Genomic DNA, 17724 nt, shown 5'->3' on the forward strand with positions numbered 1-17724 from the left:
TGCTCTTCCACATCCCCGTTGTGTCACTCAGGAAGCAGTTAGCATCAACTTCCAGTTCACATTCTGCCTACATACATTTTGTTTAATTCTGCCTAGAATGTAAGCTCCTTGAAGGCAGGAGGTTTTATGTTTGTTTCATAGCGTTTCTCCTGACATTGAAAGATCCACTTGTGTATTGCTTGCTTGTTTATCTGTCTATCTGCCATGTATTTTCTGTTGTCTACTCTCAACTAGAATATAAGTTCCAAAAGGGGTCATGAATGTTACAAAAGTTACAAAGGTCATCTATGGCAGGCAGTTTGGTCCTGGAGCCTATTCTCTCGATCACTAATTGGTGCAGCCTAAAGGTGGCTGTCAATGACTCCATCATTGTCACTTCTAATTTTACTTATTCTGTCAACAGGATATTGACACCATTGACCACTCATTCCTTGCATGTTTCACCTCTGTTGGCTTCTGTGACATCCTTTTATTTCTATTCTCCTCCTCCCTCCCAGAGCACTTCTCCCCTTGTCCTCTCTAGGTGTTCAGATGTTGATGGTCTCTAGTTTTGTCCGCATCATTTCTCTGTGCTTTCACTACAGTCAGCTTACTAACCTAGTATTCTTCACCTCAGTGGTATGACGCATTACCATGTCAGAATCCATCAGGACATAAATCAAAACCACTCACTTACTCATAAAGCATTAAGTTACAAGCACTTGCAAGTGATTTACTTTTTTAAATCAGCTCACCTCAGAGTTACCATTATAATGATGTCACATGAACTCATTTGCATTTCAGTAGTGCGGGCTTGTTTGTGTGGGGAAAGGAGGAATTTGAGTTAGCTGGAAGTGAATTGCTTATAATTCATAGCTATTTTGTATTTGCTGTAAATATCTGTGAACTATGGTTATTGATATGTCATTGATAGTTACAGCAATTTTAAGATATTATTTGTAAACTGGGAATTTATAGTTTGCTATTTAAAGTTTGTTNTGCTATTTATAGTTTGTTTCCTTGATTTTACCCATGGATACATTTTTAAAAATGAAGGGAGGCGAAGAAAGCATGCATATGCATCTATCGCTGCATAGCGTAGAAATGAGAATACGGTCTAGTTACAGNTTCCTTGATTTTACCCATGGATACATTTTTAAAAATGAAGGGAGGCGAAGAAAGCATGCATATGCATCTATCACTGCATAGCATAGAAATGAGAATACGGTCTAGTTNAGCGTAGAAATGAGAATACGGTCTAGTTACAGACTCCAAAGGCAATGTGATCAGCCAAATGACACGTGCAATATTATGTATATTAACATCATGAATAAATATAAATATTAGGTGCTTCACTTTTTAATTATGAGTTATTTTTCTTCATTAGTATATGCTTTCTTTTATTACTCGTGGAGGTCTGGATTTGATTTTTAAAATAGGGTTTTACATGTGGCGCCTGGGTGGCTCAGTCGTTAAGTGTCTGCCTTCAGCTCAGTGCTTGATCCCAGGGTCCTGGAATCAAGCCCTGCATCTGGCTCCCTGCTCCCTGGGAGCCTGCTTCTTCCTCTCCCACTTACCCTGCTTGTGTTCCCTCTCTTGCTGGCTGTCTCTCTCTGTCAAATAAATAAATAAATAAAATCTTAAAATAAAAAATAAAATAGGGTTTTACATAGTTTTTATGTTAGTTTAGTCATCTATATTTTTTCTCTCAAAAAATGATGCTTTGAGATTATCAAATAGATAATTTTACTAATCATTTACTATTACAATGCTTTTGAAAATATGACCTATAAAAACAGCATTGGGAGTACTTTGCTTTATTTGGTCAACGACCTTTGTTCATATGTGTGTGTTTGGTTTTCGCTATGATCTGAGTATACTCCTGGGAGTGTGTCTCCAATGAATGCCATTCATCATCTGTCCTAGCAGAAGAAAAGTTGAAAACCTCTGCTCAAGGCTATATCATATACCCCTGTGTGGTTTACTCTCTCCCATATGTTGGTGACTCCTGAATTTCTATCATCGCCCACAGTCTTTTCTCTGGAGCTGCAGACTCACTTATTAAGCCACATCTTTATGTGGATGTCCTACAGGCTCCCCAGACATGTCATATCTGGAACTGACCTCATTTTCTCTCCTAGTCCCCTGACTCAAATGCTCTTTTTCCAGTGTTGTACATTTTTATCAATGATATTCACCCAGTCTGTTAAAGACATTAAGGATAATGTTCAGTGCCTCCCAGGTCATTAGTCTAGTCCAGTTTTTATCTCCAAAATATCTCCGAAAGTATATCTCTCCTTCCTCACTGCCTTTGTCTTAGTACAACTGCTTTTCATTTCCTATTGGGACCATTTCATAGCCCAGCAATTCTCAAACTTCAGTATGTATCAGAATCATTAAAACATAGATCGTTCGGTTCTAACTCCAGACTTCTGATTCAGTAAGTCTAAGGATAGTCCAAAAAAAAGAAAAAAATTGTATTTCTAACCAGTTTGTAGTAATCCTGATGCTGCTAGTTTGGGGATCACTTTTTGAGAACCACAACANATTAAAACATAGATCGTTCGGTTCTAACTCCAGACTTCTGATTCAGTAAGTCTAAGGATAGTCCAAAAAAAAAAAAAAAATTGCATTTCTAACCAGTTTGTAGTAATCCTGTTGCTGCTAGTTTGGGGATCACTTTTTGAGAACCACAACGATAGCCTGGTAATTGGCCTTCCTGCCACCAGGCTAGCCACCTTCCTGTTTATCCTCCAAAGGATAATTTTTTTAAAAAAGATTTTATTTATTTATTTGACAGAGAGAGACAGCCACTGAGAGCGGGAACACAAGCAGGGGGAGTGGGAGAGGAAGAAGCAGGCTCCCAGAGGAGGAGCCTGATGTGAGGCTCGATCCCAGAGCGCCGGGATCTCGCCCTGAGCCGGAGGCAGACGCCCAAGGACTGCGCCACCCAGGCACCCCCATCCAAAGGATAATTTTTTAAATGCAAGTTATATTGTCTCTCTCCCTGTCTTAAACCCATATACTGTCTTAGCATTACACTTACAATAGACTTCGTTGAACTCTTACCCCTCCACGGTGTGAAACCACGGCACTCTTGTTATTCTTCAACTGTACAATATATATCTTTTCTTCCACTGAGTTTAAGAACTTTTTCATTGTCCATGTACGTTTATAGATCAGTGTGGCTATTAGAATCTCAACCACCATCCATTTTACAATCCCATTCTCAGGGCTTCCTTCCTCCTTCGTTCACACCTTTAAAAGGTTTATCTTCTTCCCCATGTGAGGAAGATTTGTGTGTATCGTTATGTAACAGTGACCCATTGGTAGAAACAAAATTGTGTAGCTGAGCCTGGGTCATTTCTCTTCCATTGTTCTCTCTTGGTATTATCATCTGCTCCAGCCTCTGGCCCTGGGGGTGGACAGCTATTATCTATCTTATGTGACATATTAAGTGACCAACAGGTCCCCAGCTGGTTCTTACTCTACAGCTGTTTTATATCAGTTTCCAGGAGGAGGAAGCAAGTACTGCCTCCTTTTTCTACTCCTAGTGGGCTGTGTCCAACCACACCAAATGCTGGCCGCACCTGGCTGGACCTTGTGAGGAGGTAAAGACAGGCCCTTGCTACTCAGAATGTGCTAAGGGGCCAGTAGAATCTGTATCACTCGGTAGCCCTTTAGAAATGCAGAATTTGCACTCTTCCCTTAACAGAACTGTTGAATTAGAGTCTCTATTTCAGTGAGATCCTGCGGTAATCGGTGATCATGTTTGAGAGCACTGGGTTAGGCCTCTAGGAGCCCTGGATATGCTCACCTTAGCTGTTGCCTTCTCTGGTAATTCATAATGGATATGAATTTGTCAGAGCTGTGATATCCAGTTTCTTCATCTGTAAAAGGGGGACTGGAATGCCTACCTTGGTAGATTATGATGATGTATGTAAAATATCCAGCACAGCACCTGAGACGTGGTGACTGTTCTATAGTGGTAGCCATTATTAAGTCTGTATCTTTATCTTCTTGGATTTTAACAGCCCTTTGGAAGTCTTCATAAGTAAGTTCCCTACCTCCCCCACCAATGACTAACCTGTACCAGGGGCGTTAGTACCTGAAAGTTAAATGAGAATGGGATTATAGCTGGTTTATAAATAAAGATATGCCTGATTTTCAGTTAAGTGGAATAACTGGGATGGCTTTGGGAAGCATGGAAGTTGCCTGCTTTGCAGATTGAATGGTTGATTTCTAGAAACACCTAGATGTTAATATTTCTAACTCTGAGGTAGGAAAATGTATTTAGAGACACTGATCATCACCGTTAGAAAGGAAATGCAAATCAAAAACAGTGAGATACTACCACAACACATTAGAATCGCTAAAATTAGAAATACATATCAAGTGTTGGTGAGGATGTGAAGAAGCTATAATTCTCTTACATTGCTGGCGAGGATGTAAAATAATGCAGTCATTTTAGAACAGTGCTTGGCAGTTTCTCAAAAAGTTAACAATAAAAAGGAACAAACTCCAGTAGGCAGAACATGAGTAAGGACAAAGTTGAACTAAACAACATCATCATCACCTGGGTATAATGACATCTACAGATTATTTCACCCAGCAAGAGCAGAATACACGCTTTTCTCAAACTCACAAGGGAGATTTCCTGAGATCACATTCTGGGCCATAAAACACACGTTAACAAATTCAAAAGAATTGAATCAAATCATGTCTGCTTTGAGATTACAATGGAATTAAACTAGAAATCAGTAACAGAAAGATAGCAGGAAAATCCCAAAATAAATCTGGAGTTTAAGCAACACATTTCTAAATAACATGTGGGTCAAAGAAGAAGTTTCAAGAAATTTAAAAATATTTTGAACAAAATGAAAACGAAAACACAGCTTATAAAAAAAACAGCTTATCAAAACTTGCGGTATGTAGTGTAAGCTATGGTTAGAGGGAAATGTATAGTGATGAATGCATATAATAGAAAAGAATAAAGATATATAGTCAATAATATAAGGCTCTACCTTAGGAAACTAGGAAAAGATGACAATATCTAAAGTAAGCAGAAAAAAGGAAATATTAAGAATTGGAGTACCAATCAGTGAAATTGAAAATAGAAAATCAGTAGAGGAAATCAATAAAATCCAAAGCAGCCTCTTTGGAAAGATCAGTAAAATTGATAAGCCTTTAGAGAGGCTAACAAAAAAGAGCAAGGACCTAGATTGCTAATATCAGAAATGAAAAAAGGGACATTACTACAAATCCTATGGACATTAAAAAGGATAATAAAGGAATTTTATGAGGAACTTTATGCCCACAAATTTGGTAACCTAGATGAAATAGAACAATTCTTTGAAATACATAATTTGTCACACCTCACATAAGAAGCAGCAAACTATCTGAATAAACCTACATGTATTTTAAAATTGAATTAATAATTAATAATATTCCAAAACAGAAACCAGGCCCAAATGGGTTCACGTTTAAGAAAGAAATTATACCATTCCTCTACAATATATTCGAGAGGATGGAAGCAGAGGAAATACCTTTAACTCGTTCTGTAAGATCAACATTATTTTACTAACAAAACCATACAATGACATTACAAGAACAAAAAATGACAGACCCATCTCTCATGAACATAGATGTAAAAATCTTCAAAAAATATTAACAAATTGAATCCAACAATGTATAAAAGAATTATACAACATAAATGAGATTTATCCCAGGTATGCAATGCTGATTCAACAATCAAAAATCAATTAATATAATCTATCACTTTAATAGGCTAAAAAAAAGAAAAATCACATGACCGTACCGTAGATGCAAGGAAGGCTTTGACAAAATCTAACACCCATTCATGATAAAAGTTCTCATAATTTAGGAATAGAGGAGAACTTCATTAACTTGACAAAGAATATGTGCATACAACCTACAGTCAACATCATACTTTGAGAAACACAAAGCTTTCCCACAAAGATCAAGTACAAGGCAAGGTTGTCTCCGCTTACCCCTCCTTTTCAATATTATACAGGAATTTCTAGCTAATGCAGTAAGACAGGAAAGGAAATTAACGGTATACAAATTAAGGGGAAGAAGTAAAACTGTTGTTTGCAGATGACAAGATTATCTCTGTAGAAAATGTGAAAGAATCAGCAAAACACTACTGGAACTACTAAGTGATTATAACAGGATTGCAGGATATAAGGTTAATACAGAAAAGTCAATTATTGTCCTATATACAAGTAATGAATAAGTGAAATTTAAAATTAAAACTTCAATATAATTTGTTAGCGTCCCCCAAAATGAAATACTTAGGTATAGATCAAAAATATGTAGAAGGTCTAGACGAGTAAAACTACCAAACTCTGATGAATAAAATCAAAGAAGACCTAAATAAATTGAGATGTTTTCTATTCATGGATAGGATGTCTTAATATTGTCAAGATATGAGGTCTTCCCAACCTGATGTATGGATTCAATGCAAAATTAATCAAAATTTCAGAAAGTTATTTTTTTAATATCAGCAAGCTGATTCCAAAGTGTATATGGAGAGGCAAAAAACCCACAAGAGCCAACCAGTATTGAAGGAGAAGAGGAAAACTAGAAAACCGAAAGTGCTCAACTTCAAGACTTACTAAAAAAGCTATAGTAATCAAGATAGTGTTATTGGCAGAACAATTGAGTAAATCACTGGAAGAGAATAGGGAGCCCAGAAATGGACCCATACAAAAAGTCAACTGATCTTTGGCAAAGAAGCAAAGCAACATAATGGAACAAAGACAGTCTTTTCAACAAATGATGCTGAAACAACTGTATAAACGTGAAAAAAATTAATCCCACACAGACCTTAAATGCATCACTAAAATTAACTCAAAATGGATCATAGCCCTATATGTAATGCACAACTATAAAACTCTAAGAATTTAATATAGGAGAAAATCTAAATGACCTTGGGTATGGTGATGATTTCTTAGATATAACACCAAAGGCAGGATCCATGAAAGAAATAATAAGATAGACTTTGTTAAAATTAAAACTTCTCTAAAAAAAAGACAAAGTCAAGAGAATGAGAGGACAAGCCACAGATTTGGGGAAATTCTCTGCAAAAGGCACATCTGATAAAAGACTGTCATCCAAAACATACAAAGAACTCTTAAAACTCAACAATAAGAAAACAAACAACCCAATTAAAAAATGGGCTAAAACCTTGACAGATACCTCATCAAAGAAGATGGCAAATAAGCATATGAAAAGATACTCCACGTTATATGTCATCAGGGAAATGCAAATGAAGACAATAAAGCACCAGTACATGCCTATTAGAATGACTAAAATCTGGAACACTGACAACAAATTCTGACAAGGTTGTAGAACAATGGGAATTTTCATTAACTACTGGTGGGAATGAAAAATGGTATAACCACTTTGGAGGACAGTTGAGCAGTTTCTGGCAAGGCTAATCATACTTTTACCATAGGATCCAGAAGTTGTGGTCCTTGTTACTTACTCGAATAAGTTGGAAGTTTCTGTCCACACAAAACCTGCACATGTATATTTATAACCGCTTTATTTATAATTATCAAAACCTGGAAACAACGAAGATGTCCTTCAGTAGGTGAATATGTAAACCACTGTACATCCAGACAATGGGATATTATTGTGTTCCAAAAAAAAATGAGATACAGTCCATGAAAAGACATGGAGGTGACCTTAACTGCATATTACTAAATCAATGAGGCCAGTCTGAAGAGGCTACATACAGTGTGATTTCAATTATATGACAATCTGGGAAATGCAAAACTGTGGAGACACTGAAAAGATCAGTGATTACCAGGGGCCGGGGGTAGGGAGTGATAAGTAGGCAAAGCAGAACATATTTTTAGGGCTGTGAAACTACACTGTATGATACTATCGTGGGGCATACACCCCATTATATATTTGTCCAAACTCCGAAAGTACTACACTAGGAGTGAACTCTAATTTAAACTATGGACTCTGGGTGAAAATGTTACGCCAATGTAGGTTCATCCATTGTAACAAATGTAACACTCTGGTGCGGTCTTTTGATAGTGGGGGAGAATTTTATGGGATGTAGTTGTTGTCTGTGAAATCTCTGTACCTCATATTCAATTTTGCTGTGAACCTGAAACTGCTCTAAAATATAAAGCCAATTTTTAAAAAGTATATCATGCACAGCCTAGCACATAGAATACATATATTTTCTATTGGATACATCACTTCTTGGCTAGCTCTCGCTCTCACTGCAGTAGAATGTCAAAATAGAATATAAGGAAGGAGAGACAGTTGTGACCTAGCAAGAATTATGGATCTAGAATTCCACCAAAAGGAGCCAATTCAAAATAAGAGGAAGAATGCATATTTTTACATAAATTACTCTCTACTTAATGATCATGGCACTGAAGATGCTGACAGCTGCCAATTGCTTTGTGAAGGCCATGTTGCGACCTTCTACTCTCCACCATTCTTCGGAGATTTTATTTGGCCATGAGACCTCACTAAGGAGCTTCTCTTTTAAACACAGTATTCCTCCATCAGCCAAGTATGGTGGGCGACACACTGTGACTCTGATTCCTGGGGATGGCGTTGGACCTGAACTTATGCTGCATGTCAAGACTGTGTTCAGACATGCATGTGTGCCTGTGGACTTTGAGGAGGTGAGGGTTAACTCCACTTCCAGTGAAGAGGACATTCACAATGCCATCATGGCAGTCCGTCGAAACTGCGTAGCTTTGAAGGGCAACATTGAAACTGACCACAACCTGCCACCATCTCACAAATCCTGTAACAACAGGTTTCGTGTCACTCTAGATCTCTATGCCAACGTCATCCATTTTAAAAGTCTGCCAGGTGTGGAGACCCGGCACAAGAACATAGACATCTTAGTCATTCGGGAAAACACAGAGGGTGAATACAGCAACCTGGAGCACGAGAGTGTGAAAGGAGTGATTGAGAGCCTCAAAATCATTACCAAGGCCAAGTCTTTGTGCATTGCTGAATATGCCTTTCAGCTGGCCCAAGTGATGAGGCTCAGGAAAGTGACAGCTGTACATAAGGCCAACATCGTGAAACTAGGAGATGGTCTCTTCCTCCAGTGTTGCAGGGAAGTGGCCTCCCACTATCCTCAGCTCACCTTTGAGGGCATGATTGTGGATAACACCACCATGCAGCTGGTATCCCGGCCCTAGCAGTTTGATGTGATGGTGATGCCCAATCTTTATGGAAACATCATCAACAATGTCTGTGCAGGGTTGGTTGGGGGAGCGGGCCTTGTGCCTGGTGCAAACTATGGCCCTACATATGCAGTGTTTGAAACAGCTTCAAGGCAGTCAGGCAGAAATTTAGCCAATAAGAATATGGCCAACCCTATTGCCATGCTGCTGGCAAGCTGTATTATGCTGGATTACCTCAAGCTCCACTCCTATGCCACCTGCATTCGCACTGCAGTCTTGGCATCCATTGAGAACAAAGATGTCCATACTCCAGACATTGGAGGCCAGAGTACCACACTGGACATCGTTCANGGATATCGTTCAAAATATAATAAGCCACATCAGTACTGTCAATTAAATGGTCAGTGCCTTGGAGGCTGAGCTATCTCCCAAGCCTCTCCCACTCTTTACCTTCCTCTTCTCACTTAGAAACTCCAGCCAGCTCAGTTAATGTGGACTCTGGAATAAACTTGCTCCTGCTCCAACTCAGACAAGAGAAGTAAATCAAATCTGATTTTTTCTATTAAATTAAAACATCGTGAATGCCATAAACATTGCTTGCTTAAATTAGCCAAATCTATTGTGTTGTATATGTATTGAGGAATTCTTCTCTGTTAATCCACAGTTCACACTTCTCAATGATATGATACACTGAATAAATCAGAGCTGTTTGTAGAGTCCTGGGGCTTTCTCAGAACCTGGAACACTGATTTTCTCTTTATCTGGGTCATTAAAATTCAGCAAATCAGCCCGCAGAGAAATCTGGCTTCTCTCTAGAGGTTGTTAATGAGTTAATTAGTGCAATAAAATTTGCCTACAAAATATACATTGTAACATTAATAATAAATAAGGTACCATAAAGCTGAGGTAATACAGAATGCTTCCATTCCCTCCTACATATCTCATCTTTTTCCATGGTTGTGTTTATGTTCTGAAGGAATTTTCGCTGGTATAATTTTTCACATGGGGACATCCCTGAGCACTGCAGCTCTCCTGCATTCTTGAGTTCCTTCCAGTTGGACTCAAGAGTCTAAAGTTCAAATCCCCAGTTAACAGGTACAGGGCTCACGTTTCTTTGCTGTACAAATGTAACAATGGACTGTAAACTCCATGTTCACTGCTTCACGGTCGGTGATAGTTCACTTTCTTTTAATCTCTTTTTTTAAGGAAAATGTGTACATAAGAAAATGAAAAGTGCTGAACTAATTTAAATGTTTACTGTCATTTACTGTCATTTTATTACAATATATTTTATTTACAGTATTTTTAAGGTCATAGTTGGGAAATAAACATGATAATTTTATTAGAGCTGAGACATTGTTATTACCAAGTTGGAAACGAAAACAATGATTTTAGAACAACTTTCAGTGGTTTCATCTGCAGGAATGGCCTGCAGATAAAAGTGAGATTGAGAAAAACAGTGAATCCTTAAGTATTTTGGTAACTTTTGTGTCTCAGCTTTAATGTTCGGGTCCTGCTGTGGTTCATGAACCACAAGTTAAAGACAGTGGACTTGTACACTTGAAAAATTGCTTTCGGTTTCCAGAAGTCTCTGCCTTCTCATACACCTTATCATTTTATGGTCATTGTGTATCAAGGCAGGGCCAGGGTTTGGAAAACCGAAAGCTAGTTTGAGGGGATTTAGTTTGAGGAGGAAGTGACTACCTACCCATCTGGAAGTCTCTAAGAACAAGGCTAGAAGGGAGAAGTTAGTTATAAAATATTCGTGGTATTCTTTTAGCGGACATTGGACATGTCATTGACCAGGGCTGTCACTGGCACACATGGTGCCTTGCTCTGGGCAGATAGATCTAAGACCTGCACCAGAGGCATGGTTTGATGGGTGGAGCAAGGGGTGGATTTTGGCTTGAAGTCCTCCCACCTCCACTGCCGCACAGCCCCATAGTACCTTAACTAACACACACTACCCACTCTGTACCTCTTTCTCCCATGACTGGGGGAATTTGTACATGGCGCAACCAGCCCCATATTGGCAGTAACCTGGCCACTGGCTTCTGTTCGACAATGAGTGTTTATGCCGATGTATGTAATGTATGTAGCTCAAATGTACATTTCATTTTCCCTCTCTGATTAAAGGTGGTTATCTCCAGAGTCTTCCCACAGTTCTTCATCCAGAGCTATGATGGCATGTGTTACTCTATAGTGGAATTTTCCATTTATCCGTGTTAGATTTGTCCCACTTACCTATGAGTAGTTTTTAAAAATTTTTTTTAAAGATTTTATTTATTCATTTGTCAGAGGGAGAAAGAGGATAGAGAGCATGTGCACAAGCAGGGGGAATGGCAAGCAGTGGGAGAAGCAGGCAGAGGGAGAAGCGGACTCCCCACTGAGCAAGGAGCCTAATGTGGGATTCAATCCCAGAACCCTGGGATCATGACCTGAGCCGAAGGCAGATGCTTAACTGACTGAGCCACCCGGAGTCCCAACTATGAGCGTTTCTAGAGCAAGTGCCATGTAATCTATTCCCTTGTCCTGTGTAGCCCCTAACGTAGTGACTGATACAAGCAAAATAAACAATATATGTTTATTGAATCACCCAAAAAACGAATGACCTGGCATGTACTGCATCATATTTCTTAAAGTGAGATAATCATTATACCTACCTCATAGGGTCATTGGGAAGACTCAGTGAGAACATTACCTGTCACATGAGAAGTGCTTGCTGTGTTTAGAGATTATTCATTATTATCCCTTTTATACCATTCTAAAAGATAATTCTGAGGAGAATTGTGCAAATTATATTAATTATTGTTATTGGACCTTACCGGATAAGTTGCTTAATTTCTATTATGCTTTTGTAACTGACACTCAGCAAGGGGACCAAATCATACCTGCTTATTCATCAAGTCCCCTTCTTTCTTTCTTTTTTTTATTTCTTGAATCCTGTTACCTCTCTTCTTACTCTCTGACCTCTCCTTTCTCATTATTGGTAACTTAACAATTTCTGTTATTTCTAATTTGTGTCCTTCCTATGGTTTAGCTCCTTTAAATCTATTTTCTACAATGCCCTCAGTAAGATCTTTCTAAAAGGAAAATAGGTTCATGTCACTTCCCTACTTACGGCCTCTCATTCAGCGGCTTCCCTCTGGCCTTAAGAGAAGGTCAGCTGAGCATAGCATGGGAGACTTCCCGTGTCCTGAGATCTGCTTCCTCCTCCAGGTTCACTATTGCCATCCCTTCTCTTCACCCTAGTAACAGCAGAGTGTGGCACTCCAAGGGAGTGCAAACAGAGTTCATTGTTAAAGAGCTATAGATCCTTTCTAGGTCAGACCTTTGCAAGTGGCCTTGGTTCCTCTCCCCTTCAGGAGATGATCTTTTCATCTTAGAAGACTACATTTAATCATTAACCACCTTTGGGAAGCTTCCTTGACTAACTCTTTTTTCCACTCCCTGTTGGGATTGAGGGGAATAGCTCTCTCCGTTCTCCCAGAGCTTGCTGTATATCCTACCTAGTGTGCCTCTCTCTGGTTAGCATCACATGCTTTCCTTCCCATCAACCTTCCTGTCCAATGTGTTCCTTGGCTACAGGAATGATGGAGTCATTCATCACTATAACCTCAGAACCTGGGGCAGGGACAGCTCTTACTTTATGTGCACTCTCAATGGAAGGAAGATAGGAAAAAAGGTAAAAAGATGGTGGGGGGGGGGGGAAAGAATGGCCTGAATTCATAAGCAGGAGTAGAGAACTAGAAGAATGACTCTATTGCAAAATACTCCTGTCTGGCTTCCGTCTATGAACTTTGTCTACAAGACTGCTCCTCTCTAAAGAACACCAATGGCTTCAAGGCAGTAAAACAGGTGGTTGGCAGGCTGCCTCTGTTTCCTGAGATTTCCGTACATTTATTGGCTAATTTTATCTCAGGCTTTATCGTTTACTTTGCATCATTTAAAGTCCCGATGTTGTAAAGAACAGTAGGTACAAATTGTCTGATTTTTCTCTAAATTAACTCCTCCTCATTATGGCTCGATTTTAGTTAATGGCCTTACAAGCAGTTCAGGTGGCATAGCTGCCATTCAATTCAGCTCTTCCACGTAGGAGCTCTGCAACACTGCATAAGTTGCTTAAACTCTCTGATCTTCAGTTTGGTCATCTGTAAAATAAAAGAGTAGATACTTTCCTTCATAGATCGTCAGAAAAATTGAGGTTGCTTTAGTTGTTTATAGCTGCATAAGAAATCACTTCAAAACTTAGTGGCTTAAAACAAGTAATTATTTGTCATGAGTCTGTAGTGTGACCAGATAATACTTCTCTCATCAGTATACTTTCTTGAGGACTATTAAAAAGGTTGTCTAACTAATCTCAAATTCTGATATCAGTGAAGGTCAATAGAAAGTTGGGCAACTAGACTACATCCCTCCATAATTATCTGCCCCCACCACCATCTACATACATAGACATTTATAGAAGGATGCTTTAACATTTTGACTTCAGCTTTCCTCAAGGTCTCTGGGATGCAAAATCTTGTGAGGGGACAGTTCTGAATTTGGGGGAAAACAGTCTGCTTAAAAGGTCAACAGAGAAGATTCCTTTCAGAACTGAGGACCAGGAGAACTTGATTTTCACCATGAATTTGGGTCTTTCTACCAGGTTATGTGAGGTATGAGAGATTCCCCATTATATTGGCTACTAGGAAGCACCAAAAAAAGCCATGAGAATTTTTTGTCTATGAAATATTCTCTTCTCATTCTGTTACTTAATTTTTTTTACTGTAATCCATTTTCTTATATTTAATTTTACCATAAGCTGCCAAAAAAACCACAAAGAAACAGAAGAGGAAAAACTGGGTTCTCCGCCCTCACATTTTTTCCCTTCATTCCTCCATTTTAATATTGACATCAGATCAATCTCCTTAAAGCAATGTTTAGATTGCCAGTAGTCCGTTCCATCCCCCTCACACGTTCAATTCGAAATGTATTCAAGGGCCTCCAAAATTTTAGCCCATGCTGTCTTTCGACTCCTAGAGGTTTTGATTTTCCTAGTTAGTCCATTCGTTCTAGTCAATGTATATTCTTCACTTGCCTAGATACTTCCTTTTCCTCCCACATGGTGCAATTTCTCTCATTAAGGACATTCCCAGTTTAGTCTCTGCCTATTATAAGTCTACCCAAATTATTCAAAGTTCAATGAGCAACTCCTTTTGAAAAGGTTTCCCATTATCTCTATCCTGCTATACTCCCTTTATTCTTTCTGAACACACATAAACATTTTATTGGACTTTTGAACTCGTTCATTTCACATTTTGTCTTATATTAATTGTTCATCTACTTGACTTGAGTCTTAATAAATTGTCTGCTTCTTGAAGGTAGGGGACATATTTTCGCCAGTGTTCTGGATCTTGAGTGACTCAGCATGCTGGCTTGCATATAGTAGGTATTCATTAAACATATACCAAGTTGGATTGAAGGTCATGATTATAGCTAGTATAATTTTTCGTGTTTATTTATAATGTGCCATGCATTATTCTACATGCTTTGTATGAATTCAATTCTCATGTCAACCCAATTAGATGATGATTATGAGATTTTATAGAAGAGAACACCAAGGCACAGAGAGGTTAAGAATTTTGTCTGAGGTCACACGACTAACAGAAGGTGAAGTTTGAGTTCTAATTCTGGCCGTGGGGATCTAGAACCCAAGTGTTTAAGTGCTCATGAGGATTTGTGCAGTGTGAATTTTTCATACTCTTATGTGGAGTGGATTAGGCTTTGCAAAAGATCAATGGTTTCCTTGTGAAAATAATCCTGTAGGTTTACAGACTTAAAGAAATTTTTATAGAGCTCCCTCATTTTGCATATTAGCCCAGGATGAGAAAGGCAGAATATCCAGGTAAATGAGACCATCTTGTACCTGAACCAAGTGTCAAGTGTTGAAGAGAGGTGGCATTTCAAAAATTGATAAATACTCAACTTCTTTGTCGTAACGGCAGATGGGGACAAAAACTTTGAAGAGAAATGATATGCTGTTGAAACAAGAATATCTAAAATAATGATATTGTGGAAGTGGAAACAAACAAACAAAGTGGAAACAAGCAAAAATGAATGCTATATTGTGCAAAGAGGAGGAGAATTTTGAAGAAATTTACCCAGTTCTGGGCCATTGCAGAGGTTGAAAAAAAAAAGTATTACCATAGGTTCAGTTGGGAATATGAAAAATCTGCAGGAAACTCATTACAGAACTAGACATTTTTTAGAGGAAGGCACTTGGTCCTTGGAGTTTCCCTGATAATTTGAATAACATGGGAGCTCGGTGTGCTAACGTGTTCTTTATATCAAAATGAATTTGCTTGCACTGATATGGGAAGCTACATATACTGCATTTGTGATTGCTTCAAGAAACAACAACAACAACAAAAGTAAGTCGATATATTTAAAATGGAAAAAAAAAGGCTCTTCACAAAAGCAATTGAAAAAATTGGAATGTCTTGTGACCAATGTTGCAAATGCTTAAAACCAACATAGCCTGAGTGTAAAAGCAGTATGTACAGAGGAAGACTCTAGACTGAGCTCCAATCAGCTTCCACATCTGGTTTGCTACACTTAGTGCCAAATCTACGCCCTGCAAAATAGACCTAAATGAATGAATGCTGCCAGAAAAGAGAGAGAGAATATCATGTATGTCCAAATACAAGGCACTTTCCCTCTTTTCTATCCCTCAGGGAAAAAAAAATTGCCTTAAATTCAAGTCCTTATAAATGTTCTCATATTAGCGGGTATTCTCAGTTCTTTTGTTTTGAACAATAAGAAGCTATTTGGAGGGGGGGGGAAAGGCATGAGCTATGCCAGTTTAGGATTTTTGTAGAATTTATCTGGAGAATAATGTTGAAACAGGGGCAAAAAAAAAAAAATCCCTCAACAAAGAATTAGTCATTATTCTTGGGAGTGTGTTCTCACAATTGCAAGTATTGAATTGTTATGTATATGCCTTTTAAAAATCACTTAATAACACAGTTCAGTTTTTGGTCACCATGTAGGGATCACAAATATTTACCAGTTAGACAAATGGGAAAACAAGAAGTCCTAACATTATACGATTGGATTCTTGTGACTTCACTTGAAATTTCCAAAGAAAGCATCAAACATAGATTCAAAAAGTACTTTATCTCCAACAACTTAGACAGATGGGATGATGATAGGTTTGGAAACTTTTAGAGAACTTGAAAAACAACTCTATACTGGGGAAGACCTTGAAGTCAAGATGCATGGGAAGAGATTAATTGAAATTACTTCATATCATGGTAAAAGAAAGGCTAATATTTCTAAATTGATCTATTTTATGTAGCCCGTTAAGTAATATATTTAATACAACTATGCATAATAACTGAATCCATCAAACAATTTACATAGATGTCTATTTAATATGGTCCTCAAAGTTATTCACTTTGCCCAGAATATTTTTCTTTCTTTTTTTTTTTTTTTGATCTTTGAATTGATAAAAGGCGAATCATTCTCCTTATATTTGGGGTTGCTTCCTATTCAGGCATTTACCTTATCTCTTAAATGGAACATTCTGTGGAAAATAAAAGAGATTTTGAAGGTATTGTGCAGAAATCTAATAGCAAAGGAAGAAGTAGAGATTTCTGGATATACAGTTAGTACTGTGGAAAGAAATGCAAAGGAATTTCAAATGAAATTATATTGAACTATTTAAGGCTGTGGCTACAGCACACCTAAGATACTTCATATAGTTTCAATCTTTCAACATGATAAAAAATGTAATTTCTGTGAAAAGGTATGATGCCCAAAATCAACTTCATGCCAGGCATCAGAATAAGATGTTAGAAAGCCTGATTTGTAAAGAGCTCATTTTCTCCAGGGTAAGAAAAGTCTGGGATTGATCCTATTCACGGTATTCAGGCGGTGATGGAATTAGGTTATTTTGATCCCAATTTTATTCTTGCCGGCAGCAAGATACTTGTTTACCTAGTAACTTCATTCATTTGTTCTTTCTCTTATTCCCTTCTTTCACAGTGTCGTTTGTCCTCCGCTGAGTTCTTGCTTTGAGCCGGGGGCCCTGCAAGCCCCTAAGGCTGCAGCTTTGAGAGTCCATGTCCTTTCTCTTGAGGCCTGAGAATCCATAATCATCGGGCAATTAAAATGGAGCGTGATGAGTATTGCAGTAGTGACATAAGCAGAGTGCTATGAGAACACACAAGAGGGGACATCAGAAAGCTCCCCAGAGTAAGTTGTGCCTCCATGAGTGAGTTGGGGAGGGGGGAGAAGAGAGGAGGAGGATGGCATATGGGCACAGAGACACAGCTTCTAGAGCTGCCATCATTAGACATCACCTGATATTTAAAGCTTTTACTTTTCCCTCATCATTTTTTTTTAAGATTTTATTTATTTATTTGACAGAGAGAGAGTACAAGCAGGGGCAGGCAGAAGGAGAAGCAGACTCCCACAGAGCAGGGAACTCGATGGGGCAGTTGATGCCAGGACCTGGGATCATGACCTGAGCTGAAGGCAGATGCTTAACCGACTGAGCCACCCAGGC

The 17724-nt window shown here is 38.5% G+C and overlaps 2 protein-coding genes across 4 annotated transcripts in view; both read left to right on the top strand.

Annotated features, from left to right (window-relative positions):
• NELL1 (neural EGFL like 1) overlaps positions 1-17724 on the top strand; it is an 885423-nt gene that overhangs the window by 587534 nt on the left and 280165 nt on the right. The gene's annotated exons all lie outside the window — the stretch shown is intronic.
• On the top strand, positions 8394-9593 carry LOC100473236 (isocitrate dehydrogenase [NAD] subunit gamma, mitochondrial-like). Its single transcript, XM_011217978.2, is given in 1 exon segment — positions 8394-9593. A coding segment is annotated over 1 exon segment (1200 nt).

Source organism: Ailuropoda melanoleuca, chromosome 16 (assembly GCF_002007445.2).
Source record: "Ailuropoda melanoleuca isolate Jingjing chromosome 16, ASM200744v2, whole genome shotgun sequence".
Lineage (NCBI taxonomy): Eukaryota > Metazoa > Chordata > Mammalia > Carnivora > Ursidae > Ailuropoda > Ailuropoda melanoleuca.